General features: G+C 36.7%; 2 protein-coding genes across 2 annotated transcripts in view; one reads left to right on the top strand and one right to left on the bottom strand.

Annotated features, from left to right (window-relative positions):
* The window catches only part of GRK4 (G protein-coupled receptor kinase 4), a 109,304-nt gene that overhangs the window by 55,998 nt on the left and 30,613 nt on the right, over positions 1-22,693 (top strand). The window lies entirely within an intron of this gene.
* Positions 791-22,404, bottom strand: NOP14 (NOP14 nucleolar protein). Its single transcript, XM_065735856.1, has 18 exons — positions 22,112-22,404; positions 19,354-19,488; positions 18,404-18,545; positions 17,746-17,891; positions 17,189-17,326; positions 15,713-15,835; positions 14,474-14,605; positions 12,954-13,275; positions 11,544-11,674; positions 11,236-11,321; positions 9,516-9,651; positions 8,313-8,414; positions 7,306-7,459; positions 4,488-4,647; positions 3,631-3,778; positions 2,677-2,795; positions 1,406-1,561; positions 791-1,064 (listed from the first exon to the last, which is right to left on the bottom strand). Exons 1-18 carry the CDS (start codon positions 22,307-22,309, stop codon positions 965-967), a joined length of 2,628 nt encoding a protein of 875 aa, XP_065591928.1. The 5' UTR covers positions 22,310-22,404; the 3' UTR covers positions 791-964.

Genomic DNA, 22,693 nt, shown 5'->3' with positions numbered 1-22,693 from the left:
TGTTTTTTTGTAAAGAACCGTGGCTAATTATTTCATTTGTTCTAAGATTTTTTTTCTAATTTGTTCTCTACATGAATCCTCAAATGTTATTGTGATGGAGGATTTAATTATTGTAATCCTTTCCTTCAAAACTTGTATGCAAAGAAAACCTGTCCCAACATTTATCAAACACATTACAGGGAACATCTTGAGCTGTGACCAAGATTACATTAGCACCTTTAAACAACTGCAGTGTTCTGTTCAATCCAATGTTTTCTCACAGATTAAAAAAAAAGTACAAGAAGTATTTAGTTGCTCTACTTGAAACGCAGATGTTCTCCACAGTTGTGCTAGGCAGTTCTCAGTAATTACATGTACATGATAAAATAAATGGGAGAGAATTAGAGAGGTCATTGTCAAGTTATATCAGATGGTTACAAAAATGTTGAGGAATTGTAGTTAACTGCCTTACATAACCAAGAATTTGAGAGATCAATTCAATCCAAACATTATGGAAGAGATGAATGGATATACAATTTTAACAAAGGACTTGAAAAAAAAGTGCTTGAAAACTAATTCCATTATTCCACCAAAACCATGAATGAGAATAACCCCGTGCTGCAGACTGATTAAAATACTACTGCTAAAGCTTTAAGTATATTACCGCTGTGAGAGCTGCTTGCAGTTATATTCAGTAGTAAGGAGATATCAAAGGAGTTTTGCTGTACAATTTTGTGTAGTTTAAAATAAGCCATAGTTCTGATTACTCATCCAAATATTGTTATCAAAATAAACAGAAATATACCGCACACATACAAAAGTATTTTTATTTCCCTTATCCACTTTTTTCAGACAGATCTGATGATGTTATTTTCCTAAAAAGGAATGCATCCAAAGGATGCGATTAAAATCTGTGCAAAAGCCATACGACCATGGTACTTTAAACAGCAGTAAAACCAAACTTCCTGTCTGTACATGGTCCCAATTAGTCCTTCCCTTTTTTCCTTTTCATAGCTTTCCATTCACCCTCTTGTGTAGCGAGGCTACCAAGAAGCTCTTTCACTTTTCTCTTTCTGGCTGAATCTCTGTAAAGGAAAAAATTAACACGTTAAACATTTCGGAAGGATTATATTAGGGAAAATAAATTACAAGTACACTTAGACTACACATTAATTTATAAGAAGGCCCACAAATCTTAAATATCATCAAACACTTCAAATATGAACTTTCTGCATGTTCTTATCTAGAGAAATGAAACTGCAGAGTTGAAAACTAAAATTCTCTCTTATGGAAAAGTTTGTTTTCCCCAAATTGTCAATTTTTCAAGTTTAATATTGTTTATCATTACTGTCAGTCTTGTCACACAGCAAAGAAACAAACAGAACAATAACTCTTAAAACTACTGCTGAAGCAAAAGCTATGTTACCTCTCCATGATTTCTGAAAGCTTCATTCTAGCCAGAAACTGGTTATCTTTCCGGATCTCACGAACAGCTCCTTTAAATTCACGTTTATGTTTGTGAATTAACCGCTTTCTTTCTTGCTCCTTTTTGCTGCCTCCCTGCTTTCTTCCAAACTCTAAACTGAAATGAAAATATGTACATGAACACAGAACACTGTGTGATCAACGTGTAAAATAAGGAGTTGAAGAAACCAGAAAAAGCATCACTAGTCAACCATATGTCATCATCATGCAGATTATAAGCAGACAGCATTTTCCAGAAAACAGATATGTTCCAATACCCCATGGTAGCCTGTAATTTGTTAAATGGACTGAAAAAGCTGCATCTCTCAATAGATTTCAATAAACATTTTTGCAAACTTCCTCTACAGATGAATTCTAAAAAAAGGCCTGATCAGTTACTTGGAAATAGACGTGTACAGCAGAGAAAAAGCTGTTCCCTTAAATTACCAGAGTAAGACACAGTTTCTGCCCTTGTAGATAATAAACAGGCCTAGATGAGTCAGCAGTCAATAAGTCAGACTTCCTGAATCAGAATACAGTTCTATCATCTACAAAAGGAACCAGTGCTATTGAAATTTAATATCAAAAGAGAATAAAAGAACATACATGGTCATTTTGAGCTCTATAAAAAGAAAGAAAGCAAGCTCCATGTTTTTTGTAATTGCTATTGTTGGAAGGCAGAAAACTGCTTGGGTGGGGGGAAAAAAGAATGGTGAATCTGCTATCTTATAAGAATGCTTAATGTGACATATTGTCTGCTATGATCCGTGAGACAGTGCAGGAATAGTCTGCCTGGTCTTTTGCATCAGTGAAATATCTCACAACATTTCACCATTCATCTTTACTTTTATATATTTTAGTGAGATTTTAATGAACTACTGCTCTTGAAACTCAAGTGCTTTGCAGAGTACACAGTAATGTACCTGACTATGTAATAGTAGTCACAGCCTCTTTTCAACTTGAAAAGTATGAATTTGTAACTGATTAGATGGGCATGAGTTGGTTTCCAAAGCTGTTTTTTCCCCCCATAAAGTAATCTCTGGTGAGTTTCTTAGAATCTCTCTTTCCTTTTTCTTCCCTTCCCTACCACTGAAGTAGCTGCTCCTTTGCAATTTGTGCATAAAATGCAACAAAGAAAAATGGTTGCCTGTTTCATGTCCTGTTTTCCAAATCTTTTTAGCATTGGAATGCTTAGATACACTTTTTCTTTTGCACTAAGCATGCTTTACTTACACTTTCACAATCTTAGGCGTATACTGTTTCAATGGCACTGGCTTCTTCTTCTCACATACCAGTGGAGTATAGTGCTTTACTTTGTTCTCCAGCTCTTTCAGAGCACTGTGATACCATTCCTGGAAACGCAAATCAAATTACAACTTCAAAAGTGTATCAGAGACACCATAATTACCTAACTACTGCAAATTGAATCAACAGTAATCTTCTACCCATATGTTCTTCTTCTGAGAAAAGCCATTGCTACTCATCAGGATACTGACAACACTGAAATGCTGTAAGCCCTTCCAGGCTGGAAAAACTCTAAAAACTCTTCAGGAATTCTATTGCAATGGAAACACAGACAGTAAGATAGATCTACAGACAGTTTCACCTAACAGATGAATAAGCAAGAGTAAAGACAGATTTATTAGAGAACCAGCCTTTCAGAGTCATTCTAAGGATAACTATTAATGTATTTATTTTGATGGCAAAACCCAGGCCATTTTGCATCATCAACATTACAAAATCTTGTTCTCCTCATTTCATAATGCCTCTTTGAGTAGAGGACAAATCTACTAAATCCAGAAGACAGATTAAAAAAAAATACTGAATTTAACTGCTACACAAATAAACTGACTTCCTTTAAATGAGGTAGCAGAGCAGGTACGTGGACATTGATTACTATCTCATCAGTTTGGAACGTGTATTTGGTTGTAGCAAGCAAGTACTGTTTTCCATTAGAAGTGCAAGATAAGATAGGCAATGAAAAATATCTCCTGAACATTCTCCACTCTTTCTTGGTTTCTCCACAAACATCACTGTGATATTTGAAGATCACTTACAGCAAATACCTGATCCTTGAAAACATCTCACAGATTACTCTGCTTTGCTTTGTTAAAAGCACAGATGAAGATCACAGAATTTATTAATGAACCAGTCGTACGAATTATTTCACACTGAGGGAACACATACCTGCATTTTTTCAGGATATTCATTCACTGACACATGCTGTGTAAGGAGTACTCTGATGGGATGCATTATTTCATGGAATGATGGTAAAAACTCATATAGAACTGCACATCTCTTAATAAGATCAAAACACAAGGCTAGACATGATAACCTGTTAATGTAGAAAATAATGTAACAATTTCACTTGCAAAAGCTATACTGCATTGTCAAATAAAATGTATTAAACTAATTAAATCTGGGTGAATTAGCAGTCTGTTATTAAGACTGACACAGTTACAAGTCTGGTCCTGGTTGTTAATTCAGTCTAAAATTTCACTCTCCTTATGCAAGCAAATACCCAAGAAAACCATTAGCAACAATTTCTTATTTTGGCACACAAAGGTCAAAACATTATTGTGTCTTTGCTGCTTGAGTAACAGGTTTTTACACTAGTTCTAATACAATCACACTTTTGCAGAACAGAATTAGGTTCATTTTCTTTTGTTTTTTTCCTACAAAAAGAACTTAATCACAAAACACTTATTCATCCCTGAAATGTTACGGTATGAGAAATTCACAAGTGAAAAATGTGATACAGTGTGTTTAATTTTGCTCTTTCCTAACTGGAGTGTTTGATTACTTCTGTGATTCTTCTAGCTCTCGTATGTAAATACAGTATTTACTTCTGAAAAGCATGACAGTTCAAAGTACTGAGCACATCCTCTGTATCTGCATCATCCCATCAGTCCACAGTTGTACTAAAAAGGAATGGAGGGGCTGGTGCTCCAACAAGTGCTCCATGTAACATTCTGATAGAAGATTCATAATTTCATATGCTACAGAGTAAAGATAAAAACAAAGCACAACAGCTCACTACATACCTAATATGATTAATTTCTGTTTTGCTCAACTCCTTCAATCTAGTCACAATACTCAATGGGAGACTTTGCTTCTGCCAGCTTTCCAGATCCTTCTTATCACACACCAAAAGCAGTTCTAAATTTTTCCCCACTGGTGTGAATGGATGCACTACAGTGTAGCCTAAGAAACAAGAACAGTGAACAACAAATCAGTTCCCAGCGTTATGTCTTTAGAAGTTTTTACTCACACTGCCTTAAAAAACCAACCAAACAAACAAAAAAAAATATCAGCACCAGACTTCTCTAAAACGATGGACCACATGTGCACAGTTAAAACAGCAAGCAACATTGCAGTACTGGATATGCTTAAGAAGAAAGGGCAAGGAAAAGGACTTTCCCTTGGAGTTGAGAGAATGCTTTGACCAGAAAGTGGGCAAACAGCACAGTGAGCATGAACAAGGAAAGCTCACAGTTATCATACACCACTGAACCTCTCCAGTAGGGGCCCTCAGATGCACACTGTAAAGTCCTCTCCCACTCCACCTAAGTGGTTTTAAAACAAGAAGAGAAAACATAGAATACGTACTTACTAGGGCAGGGCACATAGAGAAGACTTGAGAACTACTATGCTAAATTTCACAGCTAAGGCAGAAACTAATTTGTAGTCCCTGTGCTGGATCTTTTTTTTCCTCCTTTATTAACTCATTTCAAAACTTTATTATTTGCTTTACTTATGAGAGGACAGCAGCTCTAAATAACAGTTCCATTAGCTGAGGCTATCAACAATAACAATTTCTTCCTATTCTCTTTCCTCCAGCTTTTCTGCTAAAAAAAAAGTAAATCAGATCAGAAAGTGTACTTCAGTCTTGCATGAAGTTGTATTCTGTATCATTTCATGTGAAAAAATAATGGATTAAGCTCAAAACATGAAAACAGTATGATTTCTATTTGAAATTGTTGTTGTTTGTTACTCATTGTCAAAAAGGAACCTCGAGAAATATTTTGGTCTGACAGTTTATAAATATTCCAGAGAACTGATGTCAGCTTACTTTAAATTATTCTCTGTTGACAGCAAAACCATCACATTTATGACACATCACATCCTGCTTTGGCAGGGGGGTTGGACTAGATGATCTCTAGAGGTCCCTTCCAACCCCTACAATTCTGTGATCCTATGATAAGCAACAGTTCCTCGAGGATAGTTAAAAACACAGTGGGATATCTCGTAACTTCAAAACATCAACACTGAGTGAGAAAACACCAGAAAGAGAATGCTGTGCCTTTAGTATATCCTGTACTAAGCTTCTCTTCTCTGCTAACAGAAAACATTTAAGTAACTCAAATAAATTAGCAGAAATACAAAGGAAATAAAATGGTTAAAGCTTAAGTCATCAATTGCCACTATGTAATTTAGAATAGTTTATCTGATTTTGCAAAATCCTGTATTTTAACTGTATCTAAAACCTTTGTAGATCATAGATTCCAGAGATCACACAAAGAAGAAAATAGAGAAAGAGACAAAGAGACAAATAGTGCAGTGTAACCCACCCACTCTGTAACCTCTTCCCACCTCCTTCTAAGAGTTCAGCTGTTGGTGTTCTGAGAATCCAGTGCTTTAGCTCTGATGCAACCCAGCTGTGTAACTTTGGCTCACACTTCAGAGAAAAGTGCTAAGCTGTGAGAAGGAGCTGGGTGAGTCTGGAGGTTACAGCCGTTCAAGCTAATAAAGGTGAAACTGCAGTACTAAGCTTGTTGAGAAAGGGATTGTTAGTAGCTCAAGAACTCAAAAAAGAATGCCAGCACAGGAAGGCATGGAAATCCTGAAGGAGATAAAAAGGGAATTGCAAGACAACTACTCAGTAACATTGAAGATATACTGAAATAATGAAGCAACAGAAGCTGAGCCTTCCTCACCTGACTGATGACTACCCAGAGAACAAAGACTTAAGTGCCTCATCATCAGTTATGAACATAGTAATAACTATCCTGAGAGTTCATTAAATCCCAGATGTCCTTTGTGAGTATTTGCCAACAAATAATTAAAATTTTCATGTGAGAATACCCTGCCTGCAGTCTCCTCATGCTTGAAGACACTGAGTGACCCAAAGATGCTAGCACATGAACTAGCAATATGCTCCAACAAAAACTCACCTAGAGGAGCTTTGTCACTAGCTACTTCAACAAGAAGCTTCAGAGCTAGAAATGAGTCCACATAGAAAAAACAAAAAGTCACAAAAAGACAAAAACTAGAAGACTAGCAACTGAAAGTCACTTGCTAGCATATGGATCCCATTGAAAAGACAGTTTTATTCTCCTTGTCTGCACAAGCTGCCATGTTTACAAAGTTATGTTACAGCACAGACTCATTTGCTTGTAGGGGTAGCTGCCTTCTGTTGAACTACAACAAATCCCTGTCAGATAAACAAAAAGGAAAAACAACAACTTTGACATTCCTCTCTTATCTTGGAGAAATGTCTATTAGCTGATGAGGAAAGGGTATCTGCAGCACTAACTGCCTCCTTACTGTGAAGGACAGGGTACTCATTGTAACCCTATAGGAACTGTGAATTTCAGACTGCAGTCCTATAGTGGGGTCCATTTAGAACAATACTGCAAAAGTACTGCACTGTGAGCAATGTTACTTTATTTCCTTTAATAATATTGTTTCTTTCTTTCTTGCCAACATTAGAGAATCAAAGCTGTGGAAAGCTAGCCCAGCAGACGGTTTTGCTCTTTTGTTCAGAACATGAAATTCATTGTGAAAAACAATAAATTAATTATTTTTTAAAGAAAAGCACTAATATAAAATTTTTTTACTCATTTGTTCTAACAAACTCACCCTGGGCCTGCTTTTTGGGAAGGGATATGTGAAGTACTCCAAGAAGAAAATTTATGAGTTCTGGTACAAATCTTCTGGAGAGTGACACATATTCCAGGAACAAAGAGCATATAAACAAACCTTTAATAACATCCTGCAACGCTGTGATGCGACACTATACAAAGAAAAAAAAAAGAAAGCACATAATTAGTAAATGTCTAGCAAACACAAATGCAGCATTCCCCCAAAAGCAGAAATATTTATTAAGTTGTATGTATTTTTAAAATTAATGATACTCTCTGGATTTAAATGAAAAAGATACTGCCTTCCCTTTGCTCTTACTAAAGAGTACAAGCAGAACTGATTAGAAAGATGAGGTCAGCCACTAGAAGGTGCTAAATCACCAGTAAGTTCTTACTGCTTGTTTGCTCTGCTATCTAAGTGTTTGTAAATTTTTGTCCTACTTCTTTGCCCTCCAATGCCCCACATTCATTTTCAGAAGTGAAACAAAGAAACATAAGGCTCAAACAACGAATCTGCAACAGTAACAGAACAACTAGCTCAGAACTTTCAAAGCATATATGAAAGACATTTGGATAGAAAAGTAAGTACTTCTAACTACACTGCAATACATTGTACTAGGTAAAGTTTTAAGGAAAACACACATTACCATTTCTTAAAGAAAAGTCTTTCTTAAATTGAAACAATTGCAATATATGAAAGATAAATCACTAACAAATGATCATGTACTTTATTCAGTCTGCCACGTTAGTTCCACACCATTTGTCATATAAGAAATTCTTGCATGACAGCTCAAGAAATTATTAGGTCAAATTTTGAGTTGGGCTGTATTCTATGAGGGTTTTTTCTCTTCATTATTTTCTGCCGTTTACTATCTATAACCACACCAAACAAAAAGTATCCTTTTCAGTACAGCTCCAATATGTAAACATTAATTATAACACACGAGTTCTAGGAAGAAATAAGAAAGTGAAGCTGTATATGGAGATGCATCATCATAGACATACCTTAGTTAGTAGCTGACTCATGTATATAAAAGCAGGAGTTACAACTGGATGCCAGAAGTCAGATGTTGGAAACAGCAGAGATGTAATTTTCAAATAAATAAGCTGATAGTGCATAAAACAGAGTACGAAGGCAAAATGCATTAAGACAATTCCAAGGATCTTGATTTCACACATATGTAACTGTGATGGATGAGTAGCTGTCATGCAGTGATCTAAAAATGCTAAGGCAAACATCATTCAGAAATCTGATATTTACAACCTATTTTCTGAGAAGACTGTTTAAGGTACCTGAGAAAACAGAACATCTACATATGTTTAACTGTGTGTTATAAGAGTGACAGACAAAAGATAAGAAGTTAAAGTTCTCTACAACATTTCCTGCAAAATTCAAAACATCCTGAATAAAGGCTCTTCAAAAAGAACTCCCTATAAATATTGCCCAAGCTGTAAAGTAGCAAGTCTTCCAATCAAATTCTTCAGTCTAGTTTCTTTAAATACCCTAAATATCCCATTAGGCAACATTGTTCCCCCATGCTAGGAGGAAAATAAACATGTAGTTTTCTCTGGATTACTGACTTCTGGCTGCTCTTTGAAAACATTTTTACTATGTAAACACGTATTCATTTTCTAGGTGTTCTACATGCAAACTCCCTTACCTAGATGTTGAAAACAGTCTGTTCAGATTTAGCATGGCTACTGAAATTTTGAAGTATTACTAACACAAGAAAGAAAGGTCAGTCCTTTCACTTTGAGTCATTAATTCAGCCCTATTATGCCTACAGCACGATAAATGGTTGTACATTTAAGTCCATTATGTTATTTCCTCAATATTTTTGTGACTCTAAGAGATACTGCACTTCCATGGTGCACTTTAAAAATATTTGCACTTAATTTAAGTGAAGAAATCAGGACATATCTGACAACATCACTATTCACATCAGGAAAACTAATGATGTTCTGATATGTAAACTGGAAAGGCAATTTTAAGATCTATTCCCCTTGTTAATATATCAGAATCACACTTCTACCCTGTAGAAAGATTTTTCCTCTGCAGATTTAAAAAAAATATAAAAAGTCAAAGATGCCAATAACTCTTTACATAACTTTGCATTTCAAATTATGTTTCCCATCATCAGGCATTTACTAGCATTTCTGAACTAATGGAAAGAGCAAGAGTTTTGCTCAGCAGCAGGTATCCGTTACCGTGTCTAAACCTGGAAATGTCGCACGGCCTTTGACTTCAATTACTTCTTCCATCTCATGTGCAGCGTCTCGAAGGACAAACTTAATATTGCCACTGGCTGCTTCAGGAAACATCTGGCAAAGATTGTACAATGGCCTATTAAGAAGAAATGTAAGTCCTGATCAAGTTACACCAGTGATGTTAACTAAAATCCTGATTTTTAAGCATCTGCAGGGCGGTTTCTTGTGCTCCATCCACAACAAAAACAAATCCCCTGAAACAAATTATTCTTCTAGAGAAATAACCAATGTGACCCTGCATACATTATTACTGTAACACTTTCAGTCTACAGAGGTGTTATTTTTCATTGGGCATTGTGAGATCATCTCCGATTTGGAGGTTTCCAAATCTTAATAATAAAAACTAATTAAAAGCTTCAAAATACGCTCAACAATCTGATATGATTAAAACATCTTTCTAAATCACCTAACCCTTAATTTTACTGTACAAAGATACGCTGGTCCATACTAGGCAACTCACCACTCAAAATATTCTCATACAATGTTAAGGAACACGTAAGGCAGTAACGTGCTTAGCAAAATTATTACTTAAAACACACAAAAAAGTACCCACAAAGTTAGGCCAGCTCCTGGCCTGTGGTTTCTGCCTACAGAGAGGTGCAGTCAGATGTCTGCATCTGCTTTTTCAGTATTCTCCTTTAAAATGTTGCAGTTTTATTAATAAATCCCAGCCCTATAGAACAATTAAAATGTGTTTACACATTTTTACAAAGCCCCAGCATTGTGATTATCAATAGCTCTTGATGAATGCAACAGAGTAATGCATGTTAAACCTGCACATAACGGATTATTAAAACCCATTTTCTTTAGTTTTCACTGTGTATTTTTCCATTCAAACTACATACAAATAATTCATTATAAGAAAGTTGCCTAGCCTATGAAGTCAAGATAGGAGTAACAGACTGCTTTCGGTTGTAAGGGACCTCTGGAGGCAATGTGGTGCAATTCCCTGCACAAAGCATGGCTAACTTCAAAACTGAATCAGTTTGCTTGTAGCTTTGTTCAATTTTGTGAATCTTCCACAGCTTCTCTGGGAAACCTCTTCTAGGGCCCAACACAATTGCTATGAAGAATTTTTTCTTACAAGTAATTGGGATTTCCTCTGTTGCAACTTGAGTCCATTGACCCGCATCCTTTGCTGTGTAACTGAGACAAATTTGGCTCTCTTGTCACAATAAATACCCATTATATATTTGAAGACAACAATTCCATATTGACCATTTCCTGCAAAAAGTTTCTTTGGCACTTTTATAGAGGCTTACTATAATATTCTATTTTCACCTAGCTCCTAGTATGAGTGAATTCACAGAATGGAAACTTGTTTAAAAAAAAACACAAAAAAACTGTACAAGCAACAGCACAATATCACTGCAAACCTTAAAGTCTTTAGCTGCATGAGTAACTCCATAAACAGAAGTCTGCAGGCACAGCTAGTATATTATTTATCTACTACCCATGAAAAGCACTTGCAGATAAAACACTGCATCAGAATGTTTTGGAAATGACTTGGTACAATTACAGTCCAGACACTATATGAAACAGATTTAAAACACTTAAGTTATCTACAATCCTGACAGAGCTACACATTAAATACTTTACCCTAGGTAGCTTTTCTCTTTAGAGCAGAAAGGAGCAAAAGTCAACACAATCTATCACTTACAGGATGAGTTTGTCAATTGTTTTCAGCTCTGGTAAATCCAGAGTTGCTAACTCTCCAATATATTCCAGAAGGAAGCCAAACAGTTTCTGCAAGAAGCACAGTATTTTAAAAATTATTAATTTTCTTCCATTGCATGCATTTTTCAGAACAGCACAAATGAACAGTGATAAAAAAAGTTAGAAAAGAAAAAAGCAGTACGTTGATTGTACTGTTACCAAAACATATATATGTTATGCTGCTTTCTGAATCCTTAGCAAAGTTAATTTCAAACCTCAAAATGCAAGATAAAACAAAACATGAAAACATACTTCCAACTTTGTTTTGTTTCCCACTGCAAGGCTTGGGTGATTGCATTTCTGGATCCTCTCCAGTATAATAAGCTGCTGCTCTACTGTTCTTCCAGCCAATAACGACTTGAATTTCTCATAGGACTCAGGAACTGTAAGGTAAACACAAAAGTTGACCAAACCTCCAACTTATTTATGTGACCGTCTAACAAATTTCCAATTTGAAAGTGTCATTTTAGGGAAAAAAAGGTACACACAGCTTTTAAGCAGTAATCTTTTTAACACAGTAGCCTATCAATATGCAGATAGCACAGCATACATGAGCCTAGGTGAGAAAATATGATAAATGCTTTTCAACAACTGAGATGCAACACATCCTGAATTTGCTGCCTAGTCTGAGCATAACTATGCGCACACATGTAACACATCAGAAATAAGTTTATTTCTGACTTAGTAAGAATTCATTCAACCATAAATTTACCATAATACAATTAGCTCTATGTTTAATTCACATCTAATCAGCTTTTGTATGAAGGATATTAAATAAAGTAAGAAACTTGCCACTAATGGAAAATAATTTTAACAAAAAAGTATTTTTAGTCTTCTCGTTAAATTAACGTGCTAGATAACATCCTCATCTGTTCAGTTTTTGAGTTTATTTTAATGTGATCACTTTCTGGTTAAGTGAAATCCTGAATGCAATTTAAAGGACTTTGTGTAATGTATGCTATTTCCTTTTGACGGCAAAAAGCATGCACTAGGGGAAGTTGCTTGAAAGGTTGTTCAATCTTGTAACAGTTAATTTTGTTAGAGAACCCTATACTAGGGCAACAGCTATTTGCATCAAATACTTAATATTAATGATTGCTTTGTATACTAGCTGGAATTCGCTTCCTCCTAGGCACAAATCCTAAAGGAATCAAACTTAGAACATCTCTATTTCAATAAAGACTGTGATGCTGTATCACAGTGGTTACACCTCACAATGCTGCCTCTCTAAGCCAAAAACATCAGTCCAAACACTATAGAAGGAAAGCTCTCCTCATTTAAGTATAGATAATAAAATGATATTCTAACTTTCCTCATGCAAAACACTAGCATTTTAGATTGGATGCACTTGTGGCCTACAGAAACAAGTGCAGATCTTTCTGTTTTCATCCTCACTATGCCTCTATCAATTCTAAGGCTGACAGAAGCAGAAGTAAATGTTCTGGGGTGAAACAGATCCAGTTTTCACTGCTCACAACATGATCAATGCTAATCACTAATCACTAAGAACAGCAGCTACTGTCTGCTCTCAGAACAGCAGGAGACAATTATGAGGCAAAACTTCATAGAGTAGCAGGAATATATAAGATACTGGAGGACTGAGAAAGACTGGTTATAAAACCTTAAAGACAACAGGGTTCTCAGCATCAGACTTCTGCTTACCAGAAAACATATACGGAAGTTCTGATTTGGCAGCCTCCATTTCTGGATCCAGTTCCTCCACATTCTGTGATTCATTTTCGTTTGCCTTTTGTTTATTTTGTTCTTTATTTCCTGTAGCTTCTTCTTCACTCTCAAGGTCAGACTCAAGATCTGAGTGGTTATCTGATGCAACATCTTCCTCATCTTCAGTAGAATCTTCAGATTCTTCCTCACCTTCTCCATTCTCATTAAATTCCTTCTCACCTTCCTCTTCTTCCTGTTTCTCTTCCTCCCCTTCTTTGCCCTCCTCCTCCTCCTCATTTTCAATATTCATTTTGCCATCCTGCCAGTAGAGGAAATAAGCCAATTAGAACACCAATAAAGTGAAAGTGTTTTGACAGAACTGCTGTGGAAATTTATTATTAAAGGCTATTGTGACCAAGCAGTGAATGGCAGTGAATTCCAAGAAGGAATTTTAAGTAGAGAATGTATACAGGTGTATGAATAGAAGTGTAATTGCAAGGAGCTGTAAGAGATGGGAAGAACAGGACGTGTTGTATGAGGACTACAATAATCAGTGGGAAAGTAAGAAATACTAGCAGATGATATAAAGTTTCAACATCACTTATAGAAGCCTTCTTGGTTAAAAAACCATTATTTTAACTTCTATGTATTAAAATAGCATATCAGATAAATAATTGTTCCCATCCTGATTTTCTTAATCAACTTAAATTCACATTCACAATTTGCATACTCTGTTGAGAGGGGCATTTTCCTTGCTACTTGCACATAAAAAGATGAGAGGCTAAGTATGCACACACATGTATCACAGTCAGGGTGACTCACTACATCAACTTTAAGGTTTTAATTGCTCTGCCACCTTAATCAAAGCTACTTCATAAGGAGTATAGTACAAAAAAAAAAAAAAAAAACAACACAAAAAAAACAACAAATGGAAGGGCTAAGGCCCCCTCTGCAGCCCAGTAAGGTAAGAGCATAGAAGACTCCTATACTTATAGGACTATAGAAGGAAACAACTACTCTCTCAGCCCTTTTATAACCAAAATACAGTATTCAAATATAAGAAAGATAACTATGAACAGCTACAAGTTCAAGACAAAGCCACCAAGAACTTCAGGGGCCACAGAACCTGTGCTATGAGGAGAGGCTGTGGAATCCAGACTTTTTCAGCCTGGAACCAACTAGCAGCCTATAAGGGAGGTCACTGAGAAGGCAGAGCAGCACTCTACATCTCTGTGGTGGGAAAAGAAGCAATAGGTTTAAACAAGAGAGGTTCAGACAGAGAAACTTCTTTACAGTAGGAAAATCAGTGGAATAGGATGCCTAGATAGACTGAGCAGCCTCTATTCTTGGGAGATTTTTCAAGACAAGATTGGACAAAGTGCCAAGCAATCCTGTCATTCCATGGCTGAGCCTGCTTCGAGCACAAATTTGGACTAAAGGTCTCCAGAGGTCACTTCCAAAATGATTTTCCTGTTTTCACTTCTGAACTACGAAAACACTGAAATTTCCTACCTTACCTTATAATACAATAAACGTCTGTCATCTTTATCCAGGATAAAGCCATCAGCTAGATCATCAGCTGACACGTGGCTGGGTTTCTTTTTATTCTCCTGTTCATCTATTCCACGCATTCGGCGCAGTCGATCTGCCTGTGTTTTAGGAGAAGTAACAAACACAGATGAATCACATGTTTACATGAGAATGAAAGATCCCTCACAAGCACTACCTTTAAGAAAATCAAAGGGGAAAAAAAAAACAACTAGAATTATTCAAGTAGTAGATGAAAATTAAGAACAACTTGACAAATTATGAGCAAAAACTAACAATACTTAGTTCTTGTTGGGTAGTACGATCTGATAGCCTAAGGCCATTTTGTATATGTACCTTATTTGGAAGGCTTTAAACGAGGCTTCCAAAAGTGCAATGTTCTCTTATTTTATCTGTTCAGTTTACCAGAAAATACAGCTTCTATAACTGTTTTATGATTCTGCAGTGTTTTTCTGTTTCCCCTATGTGTAACAACTTTGCAGAAAACACGAAATTTTAACATTATGCTGAATTTGAAAATAGGCAACATGCAAAACAATCATTTTATGAAGCACTTTCACTCCAGCACTCAGCTAGATCATCCATCAAACAAATGACAAGAATAGAAAGAAAAAAAATTGTTTCTATCCTGCTATAATGTGAAGGTACCACCTCTCCCTACCATCTTAAATGTGTCCCTAGTATGCCAAAAGAAAAAGCAAGAAACATTTACCAAGTAATTCATTCTTTCTACAGGACTCAGAGTTCCATACAGAAGAAACAGCATGCAACATTTCCCAAGAAAACCCCATTCCTAAGCAAAGCAAAGCTATATATGTGCTACTGTTGGAAGATTTACAACACCAGAGGAAAGCATTACGTGACTTGGCAGCGCACTAGCTCAACTTTTTCACAATAAAATATCTCCCCCTTAACGAATATCTAAACTCTGAATAATTTAAAACATTTAAAGGCAAGGAAAAGTGATATTATATTTTTTTATTGGAGAAATATTTACTTATTTCATAAACCTCACTAAATCATGTACTAAGTCCACGTTTTCTTTATTATATAAGATTCCAAACAAAACAGAAGCAGATTTCCTGAATTTGCCTTCTGACGAACTGCAGTTTAGTACAGCCACTTTCAATCGAAGGTCAAGCAATAAATACGTGTGGTCAGTCCCAAAAGACACATTAGAAAACAATCTAAAACCATAGACGATGTACCTCTAGCTTCTGGAGTCGTGCCTCCTCCTCTTTTGCCAATTCTTCTTCTGTCTTCATCCTTTCTGAAGGTTTTGCTTTCATCTCAAATCCAAGTTCTCGAACAATCATATCATATTCATCAGGCTAAAAAAATATTTATGCAGTTGTTTATTATCTTAGTTTTATTATTCTGCTTTGCATCCACCCTTCTACCAGACATAACAACTGAAAAATAAGACCTTTAAGAAATAAGGCAAAGACTGTCCAGAGAAAGCTGCTTTCAATTCAGTATTAACATAAGGAATTAATTGAATGGTTGAATAGAAATTCTCCCTGAACTACCCTCCATTTAAATTACTCACAGCTGAAGAACTTACATTACCTTAAATGAAAAGTATTTTACTTATTAATTGAAAAACTTCAAAATATTGTTTGTTAATAAAATGATGTTTTCTCAAAAAACAAACCAATAAATATATAAAATGAAGTATAAGCTATACATACTGTTAGAAATAAACTACATCTTTGTTATCTTCTTAATTACATAGATATCTACCTCAAAAGAAACAAAAAGGCTAGCTGATGCTCAGCCACTGTAAGCAGAATACATGGGTACACAGTCACTGCAGAGGTTACATTGGATTTGTGAATGATAGATGCTTAAGTCACTAAACAGCTTCTCTAAAATTCAGTTCCAGTAATTATTCTTCTCACAAGCCACTAGATAATTTTCTCCTATTTAACATTAATGTTATAGTTAATATACAGTCTGATCCCTGCACTCCTGATAACTCTCAAATTGAGAGCAAATTGAGCAAGAGAAGCTAATTCTCCTTTTCAGAAAAGCATAGTAACAGAATTTTTGTCTAGGATATTACATTATTGACATACTGGAGTATTTGCTGTATTACCAAGCACCTTAAAATAAAAACCAGTACACCAAAGTATGACTTTCTGATCCAATATCTTCTGTTCATTATTTAAAACAGTTTTAACATAAAATCAGTTCATTAGTTCAGCCTTCCAGAAACAGAATTCTACTGAGAGGGAATAAATACCATATAATACAAAATATCTACAAGAAAAAAAAGTTAGCACAAGACATTGCAATGCCTTTTCTTAAATTAAGAAGTATGAAATACAATGAAGAGATAAAGCTTTGAGGCTGTAACAAATTTATTCATAAGCCTAATATCTTAATTCCCTTTTTGTAGGGGCAGTATTCAGATAACAACAAAAAAAAATCTGTTGTCAAATAAAAGCTGTTTCACCCCAAAAATGTAGCAAAGGCATTCAAAGTAAGTCAATGTTATCAACAATTTTATTTTTAAGACATTTTTGCCTGAAAAATAAACCAACAGTCAACAGTATTGCTCAACATACAACCTCTCTCATTTTATTTAACAAAGCAATCAACTTTGCCTCATACTTCAGCCACTAAGACAGTCAAATCCACAAATCATCAGAGCAGAAGAAAGTAATCTGGCCAAATTTTACCTTGGGCTTTTCTACCTCTTCATCCTTTCTTTCTGACTTCGGGGGTTTGCGGGCCATAAGGGTTTGGATTTCCTTCCAGTCATTGTCAAGCTTCTCAGTAAGTTCTAAGGCACTTTCTCTCTGACTCTGTCTTTCTTGCTAGAAAAATAAAACACAGATGTAGCATTTATATAGACAAAGCATTTATAGCATAAAACAAAAACAATGTCTTCAGCAAACAAATAATTTCAAATACTTAATATTTTAAAGATATAAACATTCACTGTGGTAGAAGCAATACAGTAATACTGAATGCCACATGGGCTGCATACAGAAAACAAGTTATATGAGTCAAGAAAATGAGAGATTTGAAGATGCAAAAAAATGATAGATGTTAACTTTATTTCCTAAGGTGTCTACAAGGGCAGATGGACATTATTCAAAGACCTTACTCTTTTCTTAGACAGCTACCTACCTTACTTTCTGCACTACTGCTGCTTTATTCTGCAAAGACTGAGGACATCTTGTGATGCCCTCTATAGCATGCATTAACTTATACTTTAGAACTAAAAACTTACCTTATCTTTTTTAGATTTGGCTATCAATTCTTCTATGAGTTCCTTTCTAGATTTAGGTTTTTCCTCCTCTTCATCTTCCTGCTCACTTGCTGCTTTTTTACGAAGAAGACCTCCACCCCCTCCAAAGTGAGCAGCAGTTAACTCAGCTAGAAGAAAAAATAAATGGTGAATTATTTTCAAACTGATATGTAAGTGCTGATGCTGCTAAGACAGCATCTCCCTAACATGTGAGAATGGGAGCAATTAAAATTATTTCATCAGACATGTACTACTCCCATTCCTATTAACAGACATACCTAAGAGAGACACTGGACATAACTTAAACTGACAAACATTTGACATGAGACAGGAATATTTTTTCAATATTTATTTAGGAGAAGAGGTACAAGAAAGAAACTTAAACTTCAGATGCCACCCAATGCATTTGAAATGTAGGTACACATTAGTTCTGAAAATCCCCCAGATTAAAGAAACTTGCCAGCTGGGTAGCTCCAATTTAGCTTCTGCTTAGCTACTAAAGTAGTAATCTGGCCTCAACATCCCACCCATGTGCATATTCTCCTTCAGTGAAAGAAACAAGAGGTGTAAATGTACCAACAACAAAACCAAGAGTGAAAAAAAACTACAGAGTAGTGAAATATTATCTGATATGTCCTACCTGACAATGCTCCTCTTTCTTCTGTGTCACTATCACTATCAATAATGTCATTCAGTTTTTCAATTTCTGCCAAAGATTGGCCATAATGAGTTAATTCTTCATCTTCATTAAGATTATAGATATTTTTCTTTCCAAAATTTTGCTAAAAAGAACAAAACAAACCAATTAAATATCAAAAATTTCTAGTTCCCAGGCAACAAATTATTAGAAACAGCATTTTTAATGCTGGTGGATAAGGCTCTCATTCCAGTTGACTGCTGTTTCAAGAATACTACCAGATTAATCATTTTAATCAAAATACATCAAGCCTTAAGTGAGAAAGTATGATGCCTCCATCAATCTTACAGCGACACAGAAATGAAGCAACTCAGAAAACTTAAGGAAGCTTAAGTTTGATCTCTATACAATTCTTTATTATTCCATTTCTGGCCTGAAGAAACTGACCATAACTTACATAAACTTTCAGCAGGCCATGATGTTATACTGTTCAGTTCTGAAGATTAAGTATCATAAAGCTGAAAGAATGGTACTACACAAACAATTCACATTACATAACGACAGCATGTGAGGAGATGAAATGCCTGCTCTCCAGCAGCTGTACTGAAATTTCAAATTGTACTTGCTGATGATTGCCTTTTTCTAATCCAATTTCCAAATCATAACAAGTATAGAACAGCCAGAGAAAAACAATAACTCTGCTTAAAATTGGCTTTCTTGAACATCAGAGCTCAAACATGCTCAAAGAATTTTCTTCTAAAAAAAACCAGCTGTCTTGCAAAACCAGGAAGTTTTCTTGGAAAATTCTGTATTCCCATGAGCAGATGTTTTTTCACAGAAGGTCAAAACATATAAATAAAACAAACAAGCAAAAAGCATTAGCCTGCAAAGCCCTCTGTTAAGGGTAACCCCCACCCCAAACTATTTTTTTAATTCCCATTCTCATACTTTACCTGTCTTTCTAAAGTGAATCGTTTTATCATCTTTTCCTCTGGACTTATTTTGGTGTTATATTCACCAAAACGTTTATCTTTAAACACATTTGTCTTTCCTTTTTCTTTATATTCTTTCAATAACGTTTGAGTTCGCTAGAAGAAAAAAAAAATTAAGTTCAAAAAAAAACCCAAAAACCCTAACAGAATACATGCTTTCAAAGCAAAGGCAGATAAAGCTTCATGGTATCCTGACGATATATAATCATCCAGTATAGCATAATACAAAACTAAAAAGGTATGGCAAGCACATACAATACACAACTCAGTGTAATTAACTATCCTTACAAGCTGCCCAGAAGACAAAATACGATACGCTGTATCTTGCTTTTGTTTTATCAAATATGAAATCTAAGCACTGCCTCCAAAGAGTTCTGATTTCAGTCTAAAGCTTAGCATAAAAGAACATATAAAAGAAAGGAGAAAGTATCAGCTGAACCTCTTCTGATCCTGTCATCCAAGATGAAAAGAAAGCCAGGTGGGTACATAAACGCAGTCCTCTGCTTTATTCTGAGCACAGAGAGGTCATGCATCAGAGCACTAAGGCTTGTATGATTCAGCATGTGTGCACCTATAGCGCACAGAAGACAAATTTATATGTAAGTGCTGGTGATGTCATTCATAACAAACATTTTATTTACCTTACTAGTTAAAATATCTCAGAATGTGAAATTGAATTGTTACTATGCTAAAGTTATGATACAGTTTCTGAAGGAAGAAAATGCCGGCTTAGATTAAAAAAAAAATCTGTGCTAATTTAAAACACGAGAAGTAAATCTCACAGTCAGGTTTGTACTACAGTGCTGTTTGTACCACAGTGAACTCCCAGACTTGTGCACTGAAGGAGAAAGTGGTTTCCTACAACAGGCTTCTGCAGCCCCACTGAGTGTTAAGAACTTGCAGCCACCACTGCTACTGACTGCAGAAGTCTGTTTGCATCTACTGTTTTCAAAGTTCTACGTTCTATTTACTACTTGCATAGAATATATAGGTGAACATGCAATTTAAATGCTGCATACTAACTTGGATATTGAAAAGCACTTTTATTCATCAATTATTTCACGTCCTCTCTCACCGATTACTTCTGTTCAAAGAATTTTAATGCAGAACCCTCTAACGATGCATTCAAAATGACAAACTATCCATTTTTTTCCACTGCATTAGTTTTTTTAGTTTTTTAGTTATTTTAAATAACTTATCTTTTCAGTAAATACTTTTGTAGCAGATATGATAATTCATGACTTGCAACAGTGATAGAGCACATGGTAGGAAGGCAGGGCTAACTCAGGGGAGCTCAGGTGCATCTAGTGCCCCTGAGTGACTGGAAGGGGTGGAGCCAGGATCCAACCCCCCCCCAGGCCTCATTTGAGGGTTGGCAGCAGAGGCAAGGACATCCCTATATACCTGAAGCCTTCTGAAGATAAGCAGCTTCTTTTCTTTATCTCTGTGCCTATAGCTGTTGTGTTTGAGCAAATCCTCAGTTGTTGCAGCCTAGGTTCTTGCCGCTCTGCTGACACTGCTGCACTTTCCATGGCATTACAACTTTAAATTCTGTTTGACATGTTCGCATCCAGATTCAATGTATGTGTATCTATCCAGATTTGATCATTAAGGTTGGAAGAAACCTCCAAGATTATCTAGTCCAACTATCAACTCATCTCTACCATACCCATTAACCATGTCCCTCAGTGCCACAACTCTACTGTTTTGAACATCTCCAGGATCAGTGATTCCACCACCTCCCTGGGCAGCCTACTCCAATGCCTTACTACTCTTTCTGAGGATAATTTTTACCTAGTATTCAACTTGAACTTTCCATGGCACAGCTTAAAGTCATTATATCTCATCCTATCACTAGTGACCTGGGAGACCTTACCCACCTCATCACAACCTCTTTTCAGCTGTAGAGAAATCACATCCACCATCAATGTCCATAGCACTGTGAATCTCAATGCAAGCTGCTATATTAAACGTTTTTAGCTTTAATAGAATTTACAGAACTTTTTATTTCTTTCCTGTTTTCCTTGTAGGGATGTCAGAAAAAACTTCATTCAAGGAAAGGATAAATGCAGGGCTGCATAGGAGGAAACAGCTTCCCTTGTGCAGTATGGATTTTGGTTAGGCAGCTAGTGATGTCAGCAGAGGGGGGGAGAAAGGGGCAGGGGAGACAATTTAAAAAGGGTCAAGTGTGGGAGATAAAAGATTTATCTTCTGAAGCTGTATGGACATTATTATCAATGAGGACACACCACTACTTTGCATCTTAACATTCTTTCACAATGTAACAATGTATTGCACAAAAAGCAATCAAGTTTTCCAAGTCAGTGGTAGTTCATTTCAATCTATGCAGATCCCACTGCAATGAGAACCAACTCCTCTTTCAGGCTTTCCCTGTTACTGTGATGTTGCACCATCATCAAGAAGCTCAACATCCTGAAGCATCTAAATCTAAATTATGAACACCTATAATCAACCGCCTGTGCTTTGGTCCAGAGTAACAGGAGAATCATTCTCACAGCACAGAAAGCACTAAGACCAGTGGTATTTCTCTGCCCAGGAGGGTGACATTTGGGCACTCCCTATCACCACCAGCACAACAAGAGGTGAACAACTGCTTCTGTCACATGGAATAAGCCAGCCTCAGCTGTAGAGGCTCCAGTCTCACAGCCTCTGCACCCACAGCTGCCCTCCTCCCTCCCCATTTCTGATGTCCTCTTACCTTCTTGATAGCCTTGGACCGTGACACACCAGGCAGCCCTACATCATTCTTGGTCTTCCTTCCCAGTATGTTAAACTTCTGCCTGTTGACCTTCACCTCAAAGGGGTTGCTCTTCACCATGGCTATGGTTGGCTCTGCTGAGCCCTTGGCTCTTGAAGGCGCGGAGGCCTTTTTCTTTCGTTTTGCCGCCTTCCCCATTGTTGGCTGCTCGCGTGGGCGAGGAGATGCTCAGCACCCAGCAGCTAGGTGAGCCAACAGGCCGGCCAAAATGGCGTCCGCAGGCAGAGCCACCCTCACTCAGGCCTGACGGCAGCCCTCAGACAAGACTTGCCTCAGGAATCCCGTGACAGCCGGCGGAGAGCGCGGCACGGCGTGAACGGAGCAGTGCAGCCACGGCGCTCCCGAAAACAGCGCGCCCGAGCTCCGCCACGCACCAGGGGAGAGAAACTCTCGCGAGACTTTCACCCAAACGTCGCGAGACTCACGGCCTGCCGCTCTGGAAAAAGCGAGAGGAGACTGAACGAGGTATAACTCACTACATATCCCGGCGTGCAAAGCGTGCCGTGCGCCTGGCAGAGGGCG

This window comes from Cyrtonyx montezumae, unplaced genomic scaffold (assembly GCF_038088225.1).
Source record: "Cyrtonyx montezumae isolate F1298 unplaced genomic scaffold, pur_monq_1.0 scaffold_2, whole genome shotgun sequence".
Taxonomy (NCBI): domain Eukaryota; kingdom Metazoa; phylum Chordata; class Aves; order Galliformes; family Odontophoridae; genus Cyrtonyx; species Cyrtonyx montezumae.
This window is presented reverse-complemented; position numbering and strand designations above follow the sequence as displayed.

Excerpts from the sequence above, each read along its gene's own strand:
- NOP14 (XM_065735856.1), bottom strand. The coding sequence starts at position 22,309 with ATGGGGAAGGCGGCAAAACGAAAGAAAAAGGCCTCCGCGCCTTCAAGA. Across the intron at positions 13,276-14,473 it reads GACGTTTATTGTATTATAAG|GATGGCAAAATGAATATTGA; the intron begins GTAAGGTAGGAA and ends CTCTACTGGCAG. Across the intron at positions 3,779-4,487 it reads ACAGAAATTAATCATATTAG|GTTATCATGTCTAGCCTTGT; the intron begins GTATGTAGTGAG and ends CTACATTAACAG.